Consider the following 16,474-nt stretch of genomic DNA (forward strand, 5'->3'; position numbering starts at 1 on the left):
AGCAAACTACAGCTTACAGTTCTGAGGATCCATATCTGGGTTTTGGCATCTTCCATTTTCAGGTGAAAACAAGCTTGCTTAAGTATAAAAAAGCCAGCAAATTCATACTGTAGCCAAAAACGAATTCTGCAAATGCTGCTATCTCAGCCATATATAAAAGTAAACAATTATTTGATAGTAAAGCAGGTGAAGCATCAAAGAAGCTCCATTTGAATAGTATTTATTTGCAATCATTAGTTTTAAACGGGAAACTGTTTACAGGCACACACTAGGTAACCAAAATAGAATGAACATAAAGAAATCTATTTAAAGGTCCTTATCAAATATTTCAAATATTTTATTAAATATTTTATTCAGTTGCATTATCACAGTTTAATGTACTTTAGCATGTTATACACATGACTTAACATGTGCACTTAAAAGTATCAAATTAGAGGTTTTCGAAGAAAGTATGACATTCTATAAATGTGCTCATTGACTTATCTACACACATCTAAGAAGGCAGTAGCTCTGTTATACCATTGATGGAGATGAACTATTGTAAGGCATGTTTACACCAAACTTCGGAGAGAATAAAGCCAAATACTAGGTCAAAATTCACTGGAAATACATGTGAGAATAGAAGTTGAAGGATTGGGCTCTAAGAAGAAAATTCATGGCAAATCAGTTGTGTTAAAACTGTCAACAGATTCTGTCTATTAAAAGCAAGCACTGCTGAGAAAGAAGGTTTTTGCAGCATCCAGGTCAGCAGGATCCGTGTTTTTTTCAGGTGTGATTTTTGAAACTCAAACCTTATGGTGTAATGTGTAGGGAAGAGACCAAAATCTAGCAAGAAAGTTGGAAAACTATCATCTAAGAAACCTCAAGTTGTTTTATGATCTAACGTGGCAACACTTTTGTACAGAGTACATGTTGCAAGTCACTGCACTGCCACGTGTGTATGTATACATAAACATACGTGCAGACACATGTACATATATGCCTCTCTTGCTTTTGTCACCTTCAAAGACCCAATCACTGATTAAAGTGTAGCAGTATGAAGGGGAAAACACGGTTTCAGTTGTGGAGGTGAAAAGAGTATACTAGACCATTACATTCGGAATCCTGGTTAGTTAACCTGAACAGGTGTGGTTTTTCTAGTAGAGTACACTGAGGGTCTGCTGGTATGTGCTAACAGTCAAGACCCTGAAACTACAATGGAATTCTTTGGAAGAACTCAACAAATGTTAAGCTATTTGCAGTCATTTTAAAAATTCCATCTGAATGAAGGCCCTAGGTCACAGTGACGTGCCTCCCCCAGGAACATCACGCAAGCCCAAGCTTAACTCCAAGAGCGTAGTGGTCCGTGATCGGGGCTCCTGCACTGTCACAGTGCCAACAATGCTGCCCCTTAAGTAAGGAGGGTTTTCAGCCTAAGCTTAGGTGTGTTGCTGAGTGGAGATCTCATGTCAAGTCTTTCTAGATTTCTGCCTTCAAAGAATTAGTGGGGGAACATAAAATATAAATCTATCTCATAAGCTTCTTCAAAGTTGTCAATTCATGAGTATATAAATGAGTATAATAGTACTTAGGTGAGAGCATAAACCTCACTGTGCCTTTTTATTGGGGAATTCAGAGGAGGAGGCAAGTAACTCTTTCACAGCCTAAATGGACTCGTTCACGGCACTCAGTGTCCTGAAATGCCTCAGCATCCTGGCAGCTCCATTTGACAGTTCCACAATATGTACAAGGTAAGGAGAATGCCACGAGTATTACAAAACATGGCAAAGACACCTAGGAGCTCTACAATCTATCAAACAAGCACGGCAAACAGACAGCATCTAATGGATAATGTATGGGATACAACACACAAGTTGCACAGTTATGTTTCCTTGTGAAATCAGGATTGCAAACGTAAACTCCAGAAGAAGTTTCAAGAGCAGCACTTGGCTTACTCTGTCACCTACAGAAACATCAGAAGCCCACCACCCCATGATCGCTGCATTTACTGCTGTTACAAAATCTGATCTCACTGAACCAAGGAGAGCTAGTGGGCCCACGTCCTGCAACCCATATGACTATGGCAGAAGATAAATAAAAAAGCTCCAGCAACATAGTTTGGCTACCACCATATATTCAGCCTTTACATTTTCTGCACTATATAAATGTTGCTCTTGGAAAATAAAGCACACAGCAATATACAAATGGTATCAATGGCCAAAAAGATTACATGATCGAGCACGAAAGCAAATGGAAGTTAACGAAAGTAGTCTTTTAGGAGAGGTAGCCATATTAGACTCAGCATTCAAAAAAAGGGAGTGCACTCAAAAGGGTCAACATACATCATAGTGTCTTGTAGACCCATCATGTCTCTGGTTTTCCTACATTATTTTTTTTGCAGAATGTACACACCCAGGCAGGCGCACACACACACACACACACACACACACACACACGTATAAATATACATCTTTTTTTCTAATTCCCCTTTGTTGCCATACTGAGAATAAAGGCCAGCTTTCCTTTCATGCTCTCTCAGCTTTCACAAGTCTATAACTGTTGCCTTCAGTCTGTTCAGTATCTGTACAGTAGCTAAACAGGCAGTGGAAATTAAAACTGCTTCAATTTATTATCCCGTTGCAAAAGACAGCATCCAAACTATAAGGCATTCCCTTGTTCCTGATGTGAGTTACAACTCTCTACGTGATACAAACTGCAGAATGCTCTTCTCAGCCTTGTGCTACAGAGGCAGCTTTCACCCAAATAATAAAGACCAAAGCTGAAATTTAAACACCACAAATTCACACACTTCTACCAGTCCCTTGTTCCTGTGCCCCTTTCCAAGAATGCTTATCACTTAAATTTCAAAAGTCATGCAACAATACTATAAAATAGAAACCCAAACTACCAAGAAGTCTCTTGCTCATGACTTTGGGATACTGTATCAGTATAAAAGAGCACTCAGTCATCTTAAATAAATATATTCTTTTCTGAAATCACAGCACATTCAAGGGGTAGGTACTGCCATAAGCAGAGCACTAAATAATCTCCATAGATGTTTTTAGAATCGTTTAGTCAGAAAGGACCTATAAGATCATGGAGTTTTGATTGATTTGGTCTAATATGTGGAAAACAGCCTACTGTGGGGATAAGAATCTGCATCTCAAATGTTCTGCAGAACGTTTTTCCCATATTTGTATACAGTACTAGAACAATTAAGAAGACATTACAGTAATTTTCTCCCAGCTGCTTAGATCTGTAGCTTCAGCTACGACAATGTATTTTGTTTACCTCAAAACTACATATGAAATATCGAAGATGACTAAATAAATAAAAGCCAAGGAAAACTGGGACAGTACTGCATTTTACACTTGAGACAAGATTCCCCCCTCCCATGGATAAGTCACAGAGGACGACTACAGTAAATGCTTGTCTTTTTTTTTTTTAAAGAAAGATTTATACACAGGTTCAGATCCAGAAAATAATGTGAAATGCATAAATATTGATAGCTTTAGCTAAGTTAAAATGGGTTCAGTAAAGTATGATACAACATATTCAGAATAAACAAAGCAGAAAAGCATCATATTTTGGTTTGCTTGAGATATACATAAGGTGCAACAATTTCTTCTCTAGAGGCATTTGTGGACAATGTTTTAACAGGTAACAGTGTTTGCTGGTATACTGAAGTACACACAATAGCAATAAGATTTTCCAAAATGAAAGCAGCTGAAATTAATAAAAATTAAAACAAAACAAATAAGGAAAAAACCCAACCCCAATACAGTAAGATATTGGTCTGAAATTTTTGTTGTGCTAACAGACTTTGTTACCTGAAAATACTGATACTCCTTCTAGTAGATTCAGGGAAAATTCTAGCTACTCAAATCGAGACATCACTCAGAGAACCAACAAAGGCAAATGCCTAGTGAACTATAAAGCTTTGCAGGATTTCTGCTACTCTCAGTGCCTAATCGCTTAAAAATTAAGCATATCTACAAAAAGGTTTATAAGTATCTGAAAACAGTCATATCCAGTAAACTGACCCAACCCTACCCCCTCTCTAAGGGAAAGTCAAGGAAAAGCAGATCAAGTAAGATATTAATTTATATAGAAAAAAGTAATTTTCTGTTTCTTTTAAAAAAGGTACCATTAATATACAGAAATATCTTCAGGAACAATATTGAAATTTAAATCGAGGAAGGATGGGGTGCTTTGACAAAAATATATCTACTCTAAAGGTTTCTAGAGAAATAAGTTAGTACCATTGTCAACGTGAACGGCCTGCACTGTAACATATTTGGATTTCAGCTAATTATAAAGTGGTCCAAAACTCCAACAGCCACCCTGCTGTGACCCACAAGTTTTAAGTCTTTTAAGTTTTTCCTGTCTTGTTAAAATAACTTATAAAACTTTAATAAAATCTTATTTCAAATACCGCCATAGGCTGCAATGGCATTCTAGGGGCTCTTATTTACCTGAATTTTTTAAAAAACCTTTTCACTGACTCATTGGCTTGTAAATTTTGTTGTTCTTCTGTTGTTCCCTTCTTTCAACACGTGCATCCTCAATGGTGCTGTTTCAGTGACACTTCCCCAGCTACCTGCCTTAAAACTCATGTGGTACATTGTATTTTGTTTCCTGACACTGAACCAGAGACTTTCACTTAACTACAACAATGAAAGGCTAAACCTAGCAAGCATTAATAGAGTTACGGTCCATATGGCTATTACATCAAATTAGTTACAAAATAACCCCAAAACACATTATCAATTCAGTCAAGTATAAATAAGAATGCCTGATAGAATGATGTAAACTCGCATCATTTAAAGACTTAATTCAAAGAACTTCAAACGCAATCTAATACTATCAAAAGTTCAGCCGGTATGACGAAGACTAATAGAAAATTATTGCTGGAGTCCAATTTGGTAAATTGTTGTGCTACAATGCAAAAAGTAGGGAAACATCTTGTGCTATAGAAGAAGTACCCTGTTGAATTTGTAGCTTTAGATCAATTACTAGTGATCATTTTGCATCTATTGGTAGGAATCAATGCTTGGTTATACAAGAGTGTAAGTCTAGATAGTGAAGATAACAGGCCAAGTGATACATTTGGCCTGCTTTTGGGATGTATTTATGAGAGCAAAACACAAAAATTCAACACAAGCAAAGACAGAAACTGGCAGATGGATCTGTTTGGTAGTCTGAATTCAGTCAAATGCTATTCTTCGGTTGTAGTTTATCTGTATACAACTTGCCCACTTGACCAACACGAACTGTAATTGGCCCTTTATGCAAACTCTGAAGCTGATCTGGACTGTGCATAGTAACTACAACAATGCCAGTGTCTGTAAAATGTAAAATGTATGTGTATTGATGTACACGTATATCGAAAAGTCATGGTTTTAGGTTTTTCAGAACGGTGAAATAATACTAAGGTCACTTTTGAAAAACGCATTTGCAGTACTTTTTGTTTACAGGAAAGTTTCACCAAGTCGCTCAGGTATCTATGCAAAAATAAAGGAACCCTCCAAGGCATGAAAGACAAGTCAATAATCTGCAGTATTTTCTTTTCCATACACCACTCCTTTTTCTAATGCACATCATCCTGGTTATTCAAAGCTAAATTAAAAAGAAACAAACCCAAACATAGCCTGTCAGAATTTTTCCCAGTAAACTCTACCACTCTGGTGGCAAATATAAAAGTGCAGAACATCTGGACCACATGGCTGCCCAAACACCGCTAACAATGGTACATCTGTCCAGGCTGCCTTGAGTTCTCTGGAACAGGTTTTAAATTCACTCTACAATATAAACGTAGGCATACCCTATTAATATAAACCATCTTAGAACTTAAATCTTCATGTACAAAAATGACTAAGAATATCTAATAATAACTAGTGCAGTGCGTCAGTGTTTTTGTTGGTTTTTTTTTTTCCTTTTTTCATTTTCATTTAGAGTAACTAGGTATTATATGAAACTAGTTGCCGTACTCTCTGGTTGGTAAAAGAGATGCTGTGTGAGCTAACAGTAAAGGCAGCCTTTTTCACACCAACCATCTATTTACTGTTTAAAAGCCTTCAATAGAAAGCAAGCTCTGGGATCATTCCACTTCATTTCTGTTCATTAATAGACAATTAATATCACCCTCCTACATACTGGGTTCCGATTTGAGGACCTGGCCCAAGTTGCTAACGTCTGGCTTCCAGTGAATTCTGGGCCACTCAGAGCAATAAGCACTTTATTGCAGTCTCTAGTTCCATCATATGGACTGACTAGCTTCCCTTGGTAAAGACAAGGCTAGGATATTAGGTAAAGCACAATGTTTTACAATAAAGTAGAGCTTCACTGGTCAGCGCAGGAAATAAGCACTGGAGCCTGAGACATTTCATTTGGCTGTCCATCGTGTGGGAGAGGTGTGGCCCTCTGACTTCTGCAAAAGAAGAAAACAAAAGCCACCCATCAATATTTGGAGCATGGGAGGTGCTTTTATCAGATCAGAAGGGATGGAAAGCAGCGCGTTGTATGGTTTAACATCCAACATTACAGCACCGTGACTCCTTGCTTGCTGCAGGTGCTCACATACTGAGGTTACACGCTCTTTTTAGAGGTATTTCTGCAACAGTAACACAGTACCCTGAGGAAAGCCTACACAATGCAAAGGCAGGAAAAAACAAGACGTGATGGTATTTAATGACACAAAACAAAATGCACAGTTGAAGAGGAAGGTAAGAGCGCTCAAGTGCTGCTACTCATTTTGTAAGGGCTTCAGCCCTCAGAAGCAAGAGTATACAGCTGACATGTGGCAAAAGAAGGCAAATGCACAGAGGGGTGTATCATGTTAATGCGAGCCAACAGCCAGGTTTTAAGCAATATGTAAATATACTCATCAGCGGAACTGCACCTTGGGATTACTCTGACTTATGTGACTGATCACTACATCAGCCTAACACAACATCTCTTTCATTACTACAGCAATGTTACTTTAAAAATGATCCCCTGGCACAGGTTATCATAGAAATAAACTGTGGCAGAATTAAGTGCTGGAAATCAGTATCAGTCTTTGCAGCAAATGGACTTGAAGAACTCCTTTGCAGCTTGCCTTTTAAAATATATACACAAAGCATGTCACCACCTGTTTGTTTTTTTCTTTTCTTGGAGGCCCACTTCTTATTTACAACACAGCCACTTTACCTCACTCTGGCACAGCTAAGACCCCAGCAGAAAGAGAGGTACCAATGTGCTTTGCACAACTGGAGTGCAATGCAGCGGCCTTGGCACAAAATGCAGCTCAGGTTCACAGTGCTTAACCAGGGCATGCACAAGGTAAATAAAGCTAAACAGAAAATTTGAAGTGAAAACCACACTGCCAAAAGGCTTCCATGTCCCAAGGCTCTGTGAAACTACTTAATAATTAAATTCAGACACTGAAGAAACACATCAAGCAAACCTCTAATTCCTTTTTCATGTTTCCAGCTATTTACAAATAAAGTGAGTTGCAAATAATAACAGTCAACAGAGTAGAAAACAGAGAAGCATCTAGCTGGTAAGATTTAAGTTTCTGTTTTGACTTCCATTTGCCAAGTATGGGAGGGACATGGTTAACTTTGTACTGAGAGAGAGTCCTCCCCTGTTGCCATTTCCCCCAGGGTGATAACAAGCTGGCATTTCCAACTGTTGCGGACAGTTGCCAGTTTGGTGTTTTCGGGCCTTACAGAAGGTCCTGCATTATTTTAGCTTCATGATGACATGACAAAAGATGGGATTAAAAAAGGAAGACTGAAACAGAAGGGTCTGCAAAACATTTGGTCACTTCAAGATAGACAAGAGAAGGACAAGAACTCTTAGAGGAATAAAGAGGAAAAAAGCCACAGCAAAGTGAATCCTGTTGCTTTAGTATAATTCTGGTCAGCGTTAATGGCACTCAATGAAAACAAAAGGGTGAATGAGAGCAAAGCATAGTGCAGCACTTCTACAAGTCTCACTCTGTGGCTTCTGACTACAAAAAATGACAGAAACAAGTTCAGACTTTCATCATGGTAATAGACACTTTTTTTGCAATTCTGTGAGAAAAGGTCAGGCTGACTGCAGTGTGAAAACACTCCTCATCCAAAACAATGCTGCTTAAGCAAGACAACGGCTTCTGTAGAGAGGAGCTAGCAGACAGGGTGCAGCTCTGTTTCTTGTAGGGTCCCTAAGCTCTTACAAAGCCTTTCAGTGTTTCATGTCCAGCCTGAACACACAGGACTGGGTTCACCAATGGAGGCCATGAGAACAACAGTAAATTGAGATTGTGGATGGTTTCGTCAACTGCTGCCTTGTGGAGCTTCTTAGGCAGCCAGTAATCTCTCAAATGCCATCTGCAGAGGCTGTGATGGTTTCAGACTGGCCCAGCGCTTCCTCACTGACTTTCCACTGCGGGAGAGGATGGGGTTTCATCTCCAGTAAGCTGCACCATCAAAGAACAACACTGAACCACCAAGAGTCAGGGAGGACTTGCTGTCACTGGTTTCCTCTCATCACAGGTCTGACCATGCTGAACTGATTAAACAGCCCAAGTAACCTGTACATTCGCCACCTTATGTCTGCGGACAGTCTACTCAGTAACTGAGAGGACCAACCCAAACTACTGTGGCTTTCGATCACTCAGAGTTGTTCTGACCCATGCTGTTCTGCAGATGTTTTGCCTTCTACACAGCAAAACACAAGAGTAAAAATAACAAGTTAGATTCCTTCAGCCATGTTCAGCATAAAAACTTCATCTCAAATTGTATGAAATTTCCTCCAATGTCTTAGGCCACTGAAAAACATGAATGAGCATGCAACAGCTATTTAAATCCGCTATTTTCTGACAAATAGCATTTGATAATTCTCAATCATTAGGATCTCAAGCAGCATATGAACCTGTTCTTATAAAAAAATGCATAGGTAGGCTTACCAGGAAGGGTAATTTTACTGACTGCTAAATAAGATTACACTGTCATTTAGGTGAAGACTTAACACTATTGAGCAAGTGGTGTAAAACAGGCGTTTACAGAAAGCTGAGGAAGAGGAAACGCAGGCCAAATTAAACAGTCTGCTATTCACATGCTTTCTGAACAAGTTGTCCATCACACACTATTCACTTAGCCAACAAGGGGAAAAGGAAACCTTACCTGTGCACATTTTCCATGGCTGCTACTTCCGCCAGAGCAGCTAAGCTAAAAAATGCAGACACCGCTGGCATATCTGATGTAATACTATGATTTTCTTCCGTCTCTGCATTTCTGGAGCATTCACTGTTGTAATCTGTTTCTGCACTTGATGTTTTTTGAAGAGTACTTTGTGGCAGCTCTTTTGGCTTCTCCTCTGCAAAGAAAGTAAGTTAAGTTTGCAGATATTAAATCCACAGCAGCCTACTGATATACTGACTAGTCTGATGTTAACAGAATCTTTACCTTTAGGACTTGGATTCTGCAAGTGTAATCTGATTCATGCTGCAACCTCTTCTGACTCAAGCTATTGGCAGAAGCACAGTACTAAGGTTTATGAAGCAATTTACTCATTTTGCATTCAACTGAATTTGATCTTTTAGGTCAGGTGAGAAAGCTTTTGTGTATGCAGTAGTCCTGAAAGATCACCTTAACTGCAGAGAACTCTGACAAGGACTCTGGCATTGACTGTCATAGTACAGAATTCACTTTTACAACCTATAACTAGGTGCAGTGTAATTTCTTTGCTGAATTGGAAACAAGTTATGAAAGGTAACCATTCTCCATTTCTCTCTACATCACTTCTCAGAGTGAAATATCCAAGGAGAGAAGACACATCTGGTCATTCAAACTAAAGAAGTTGGTCATTATGGACTCGCTGATTTCCCAGTTGATTGATACCTGTATTTTAAAAAATGACCTTTATAAGCAGGTATGAAAACAAGCTAACTGAAAAACACTTTTCCTGATAGGTTGCTCATACCCTTAAACCTTCTCCAACCATTCAGTTTTAATAAAATTTAAACCCCAGTTTCCTTACCCAGTGTCCCTCCTGCTGGTGACACTCGACCATCTGCTGTTCGGACGAGATGTGTGATCTTAGTTTTCCTTGCTTTTCTTTTCTGGCTGCCAACTAAAGGCTCATGCATCATTGCTGGCTCTGGAGTGTTTAGGGCAGATATAGAAATTTTATTCTTCCAGGCAGACTCACTGGAATTTCTGTCTTCTAGTAGTATGGCTGGAAAAGGACAAAAATGCAATTTTACATACAGAATAATTCAGCTACCAGGTATGCTCGTTTACCATTTTGCATATTTCTTCATAAAACCTTTCCTCACAGGTACCCAGAGCACAACTCATGGCAAGATGTGATCTGAAAGCCACAGGTGTTTGCAGGGGAGCAGTAGCATCTGCTCTTTAAGATATCCTGGAAAGTAGAAACCTGCGAGACGGGCAGTAGCACTTCAGTGGGAGCAGGGTATCAGTCTGTATAAAACACTCTGCAACAGAAGATGCCAGCAAGTAGCTAAGAGACAAAATGTATTTAAGGAACAGTAAGAATCCTCATGGAAGCTTATCTTAGCTCACAGATGGACTCACGAGCAGAATTCAGGAATTCCTGACTAACCCCCAGTCTTACCTCTGTAGTCACTCTACCTCAGCTCCTCTAAGCAAAGGTAAATACTGCCTTTTTACAAAACAACAAACCTTAAAAACACCCCGAAGAGGCAGCAAGTACAAAAGCAGAGCTAGATCACAGTTGAAGACAAGAATGCTAAAAAAAGAAGTAAGCATGGGATAAAATACTGTGAAAGAAATACTGCCCACATAAAGTCAGAGAGTGAGAAGGGTACACTTTAAATCTTTCTCAGTAGTTCCAGTGTTGGCATTTCGAAGAAGCCTTTTGACCTGAACTGGAAAATGATCCCAAATTTTCACTTGACTACAGTTACTTTAATTTTGTTCACAAAGAAATTGGTCAGGCAGCAATCGCAAAACATATTTATTTAAGCTTCCAAAGCCTAAGATCAGTGTGCAGTAGTCAATTGTTCTCAATTTGCATTGATTTAATAAGCCATACTGCTGATCCCATGGGGTATCACTAGTCCACAGAGTAAATATGTGACATCATTTTTCCTCCTGTGATAAAAGCATTATGAAGCCTACCCCATGTGCAATCAGTGTCAGCTAGGGTTAGAAAGAAGTTACAGGTAGCAAATGAAATGCCCAATTAATTTTTTACAGATGCCTGTCTAACCTGTTTTGAAACTGGGAACACACCTGGCATCTGCACCAAGTCCTTGAGGTATTTCTTCCCCAGTGTACTGCCATCCTGAATGATTAAACATCTTTTTCCTAATGCCTGCCTGCACCTCCTCTCCCCAGCTGCATTTTCCACTTGTTATTTTCTTTACTACCTGTCAGGTTATAGCTCATCTCTTTGCAACAGTCCTTTATACATTTTTCACAGCTGTTACTGTGTGTCCAGTTAGCTTTCTCTTCCCCCAAGTTTCTTTTAATCTTTCTTCCCATTTTAAAGACACATTTGTTCACTTTTTGGGTGGTTGGACCAGCAAAAATTACACACACAAAACTGAGGCCAGAGTGCAAACAGCTGCTCTTTCAAAAGGGCTAAGCACTGAAGAAGACCAATTTCCTGCACTGGCTGTGTCATGCAGAAGCACCTAACCCCACAAACTGTGCACAGCAGCCAGGCAGTCTGCATGGCCTTTGCCCTCTTTCATTTTAGTGTGTATTTCTGTTTATTGTTTGTTTTGTAGATTTAATGAGCTTCCGATTCAAAGATACAGCTAATAAAACCTTTATCTTTTGTGAGCTTCTTTAACTGTTCATTGTGTGAGGATTTGGACTAGATGAAGAGAATAGCTGCAGCACATTTTATCTTGTTAGTGGTTGCCCTTTGCTCTTTTGTTTTAATGGGAAGGGACCTTTTAATGTTTTATGGCATAAGAACACAATCAGGTCGAGTACATACGTGTAAAAACATTTGGAAACATTCCAAACCGTAATTTGTTTACGACCTTAATTCACCCTCCTATGTTCTCTAGTAAAACATTTTTGAACTTGTGCACGCTCTTTATTTTGGAAAAAAGCACACAGCTTCAAGTAGCGCTTCTCAGCTATACCACTAACCTTTGCAGAGCAGAGCTATGCTGTAAAACTTACTTTTTGTAAAGAGAGCAAGAGAAAGCACAGAAAAAGATCCACAGTCCAATTAAGCAGAAGCACCAATGACTGCAAATACGACTTTCGAGTAACTCAATTGGACTAATAGTGAGATGTTCAGATAAGCTTCCTACATTGAGATGAAAATCTTAATTGGAATGTATAATTAAATAGGCAGCTTTCTCTCTAGATTTCTTATTTGGGAATTCAAAATTGTTGATTATGTATTAATGTAATGGTCTGGTTGTAGTCCAAGACTATTTGTTAATTCTGATTTGCTCTAATTAGTACTTTGACAGTGCTGTCTAATTCTAGCTTGAATGAGTTTTATTGGTTTTAATCTTAGTACTACAACTCACTTTGTTTTTTTTGCATTTAATAAAAAAATTAAGATTTTTTCAAACAATAAACAACATATGATAAAAAGCAACAAGATTTGGTATGTGTTTAATTAGATGTGTTGTACGTCAGGTCACTAGAAATCAACTTTATTGATCACAGCCGAGAGCTCCCTTTTACATTTTTCCTTTTCATACTGCATGTGTTAAAAAAAAATAAAGAGCAGAAAAAAACCCTGAAAGCCAAAATAAAAAGAGACAATATTAAAGACATAAGGAGTATACGATGTTGGTGTGTTTGACTAAGAAACAGCAGAAGGTGGCTCTACAAACTCAGATGCAGCAAGTATATTCCCTCTCCAGGTTTTTAAGTTTTTCCAATCTTTGAAATGAGACTTGAGTCCTTTTCTTCTCTAGCTCTAAAATAAGCTTATCATCACCTCATCATAACATTGCTACCATACAGTTTTGAAGAAGGAAGGATTAAAGGTGAACAATGAGTAGTTTTTCTGTGTGTCAGTACAGGGTGAATGTGGAAGGGAAGAGCATCTTTATTCCTCGCTAGCAGGAGTAGTGGACATTGGTTTAAGAAATCATTTCACTGACTTCTTCATAAAGTATTATTCAAGCAGACATAACACCTAATTTGGAGGAAATCACACAAGGGCTTCACTCACAAGACCCTTTGCACTGACCTCCAGGAGAGAGAGGAGTCCATGCTTCAACAACTGTAAAGCTAAACCAGGTGATAATAGGGGTCCTCCTGTACTTTCTTCAAGAGAAACAGCATTCCACTGCTTCAGCTGACAAAGGTATAACCATACAGATGCTCCAAATCAGGACTTAGCTTTGTTCTGCAGAAAGGATAGGGCTAAACAGGTTTAATTCCCTGTATTTTGGTTTAGTAATGCCTTTTAATCCATCTGACATTCATTCTGCTTCCACACCATCCTGTGTTCAAGAGCTGTCCCATGAGGAGCTCAGTTAATTTTCAGGAACATGCTGCCTACAAAGAAATGAGATTCTGCAGCTACTTGTGCAGTCCTGCCAACAGGTATCTGCATGCTCAGCTCTTCACATGACACTGGCACGTGCAGAACTACAGGCTTATTTTTGCAAGCAGAGTTGAGAACGTGACATGAAGATGTGGGCCTTCTGCCATGCTTACACCACAGTGGCAAGAACAACTCTTGAGAGTCTTCTGACTACTTCTCTGTACCTAGAGGTCTACACCAGATGGTTTCCTGAGCTAGATTTGTTAAGGGTTTGCATGGACAATTTACTCTTTTCTGCAGGCATGCAGAGTACATGTAGCCTTATTTCCCCCTATATCTGTGAATAAGAAAAATTAAGTCAATTGAACTGACCTGGCACTCCACAACAGAGGACAAGTTTTTCAGACTGAACCTCAGCAAAACACAGATTTAAAAGAATTTCTTTAGTGATGCCTCTCTGTTATGAGAGAGAGCTGCAGAAGTTTAACCATGTCTAGTGCAGAATGAAGGCTCTGTGGGTCTAAGCACGCTGGTATCAAGAAGGAAAGGTGGGCTGTAATGCTTCAGTGGTCTTTACGAAGTCAAAAAGGAAAAATCTAGCAAGGTAGAGCATAGCTTCAAGTCACCAGTGTCTAGGGAACCACTTCACCAAGGAAGTGATGCCAAGCACACTCTGGCCGATGTGCCAGCAGAAATACCAGCTCTTTGATAACAGGACACTGCTACAATACTGCTTGTGGGGTCAGGCAGCACACGGACCTGCAGGAAGGGCTGGGGACTAACAAGCAGAGGCAAAGCGGCAGATGGTCAAACCAGGTGTACAAGACAGCTGCCTGGGTGGGAAGCTTTGCTGTGTGAGCAGCTCTGCTGTGTGAGCCTATGCTGACCCAGCCCTCCCCCAGCTGGAATGGATGCCCAAGGCACAGAGCTACTGGCTGCCTCTGGGCTGCAGGCCCCACACAACAGGGCCCTGATGGGAAAGCTGCTGGAGGATCAGTATAAGGCACAGGTCTGCTTCACACATTAACTAGCGCTGAGACTGGTGTATATATTCATCTTCTCCCCTTCTGGTGTCAAGGTCAATGTTGCAGCTGGTTGTTACAAAAACCATGCACGAGCCCTCAGCACAGCTCACTAAGAGTATATGCAAAGAGGCAATTGATGTTTTTAAGTACTGCTTCCCATCAGAAAGTCTTGACAGAGTGGCAGAAAAATAAAAACTCTCAGCTGTGTGGTGTTCAACTTTCCGAACAGGCACGGGTCCAGCTGTGCTTCTGTCAGCCTTCCTAAGGACGGGATGCATCTCTTAACATGACTGTGTACTCTCTGCTAGGAGGAGCAAGGGTGCAGCATGTGCACTGCTGTTTTACTGGACTGTATCTAGCTCTATAAACACCTGCAAACTCATAATATGGTGACTTGCACTGGTGCTGCTGTGTACGATGTGGTCAGATGGAGTCAAAATTCACTCAGATTTTCATATCAGAGACACAGACAACATGATCCAATCACATCAAAATATGCCTTTACTGCACTTACTTTTCTTTGTTCATAACACAGATGCACAAAGGCACACATACTTTTCAAGACGACAAAACACGAAGCCAGCATGACCTTCCTAGTGTCTCCTCTTCATCTATAGGAATATTCAAGCTCCTTCTTCCAGTAAAATTACCTTCATAAAAAACCGAAATCACATATCCTACAGATTCGCGATTCACCATGAGTACAGACTAACTACAAAAAGGAGTTGAAATTTTCATTTAGTGTTCGATTCACTAAATCCTTGAAAAAACACTTGAATTGAAATGAAGATTCCAGGATTCCCAGCTTGAATGCTGCAGAAGATGGCACAGTGTAGTTCAACATTTTAGGGCCCTGTTGCCTAGGAACTTGTGAGAGGGTGAAGTTACGTGGGCAGCACACGACGGCAAGGCTGCTCAGGGCCTGCCAAGGCTGTGCCCACACTGCACTTTGATCAACGCTTCCCTTTCAGTATCCCTATATGGCACACATAAAAGTCAGCAAGACCACAGATTTTTTTCCCCCCTTGTAACTCAAGGGAAAATGCAGTTCCTCAGATATATATATATATATATATATATATATATATATACTATATATATATATATACACACACACACGCACATATGCACTGCCTTTCCTCTGATGATTTACATATGGGCTGTGTGAGGCTCCTAAGTTTCTCATGCCTTTGCTTTAGTCTTGAGAGACACTTTGCAAATGCACAGACACATCTTTAATGTTTAGACAACGATGACATTATTGACATGCTTAACTTCCAAGGACATGTCTCTGCATTGTGCTGGAACAAGACCAGTGTACTCAACACTTGCCAGGTTTGAATCTTTGATCATAGTGCACACTTCACTTTGTATCAAAACAAGCTGATTTCTTTTAAACAAATGCAGGGTTTGACATTTTGTTTAGCCACATTTTTATCTGCAGGTTTTAAGGTATTTATATTTTTCAGTCTTTACTTTATCATGTATTAAACACTTCCTGTTTCTTTTTCCACAGGAGAATTTGAACAGCCATTTTTCTTAATAATTTGTCTACATGAATATTAATAATTCAGGAAAAAAATCTGAATGACACCCAATAAAAGCTCTGTTAATGTATGATGCCTTCTTTACACAGGCATTGGAGCAAGATAGCCAATTCTCATAAGCAACTCCCACAACACGTCTGTTGTACAAATACAACAAAACAGAGCAAGTAATTTCAAAATACTTGCATCACTGAATGCAGCAGAGCTGGCAGAGCCTATGTGGGAAAACAGTGCATGTGCATCACAGGTGACAGAAAATATAGCATCAGGAAAGGAGAGGAAATTACATGGCTGAGTCTTAGGGAAATATATTAAGTATAAAGGTACCTGGGGTAACTAGAGATGGGAACAGCGGTTTTATTATCTTAGAGACAAACATGGATGGGGAAAAAGAAGACAAAATTAATGGAGCTAAGAAAGCAGAACCAGAGAGGT

General features: G+C 39.5%; 1 protein-coding gene across 10 annotated transcripts in view; it reads right to left on the reverse strand.

Moving 5' to 3' along the window:
• Window positions 1–204: 204 nt before the first annotated feature.
• The window catches only part of BBX (BBX high mobility group box domain containing), a 137,839-nt gene continuing 121,569 nt past the window's right edge, over window positions 205–16,474 (reverse strand). For all 10 annotated transcript variants that reach the window (XM_029960666.1, XM_029960667.1, XM_029960658.1 and 7 more), the window contains 3 exons: window positions 9,988–10,185; window positions 9,132–9,324; window positions 205–6,409 (listed from right to left, as the gene is read on the reverse strand). In XM_029960666.1, coding sequence (XP_029816526.1) covers window positions 6,322–6,409; window positions 9,132–9,324; window positions 9,988–10,185 — 479 coding nt within the window. In that variant the 3' untranslated portion in view covers window positions 205–6,321. The remainder of the gene's footprint in view (window positions 6,410–9,131; window positions 9,325–9,987; window positions 10,186–16,474) is intronic.

The sequence above is a fragment of the Manacus vitellinus genome, unplaced genomic scaffold, assembly GCF_001715985.3.
Source record: "Manacus vitellinus isolate BGI_N305 unplaced genomic scaffold, ASM171598v3 scaffold_28_pilon, whole genome shotgun sequence".
In the NCBI taxonomy this organism is placed as follows: Eukaryota; Metazoa; Chordata; class Aves; order Passeriformes; family Pipridae; genus Manacus; species Manacus vitellinus.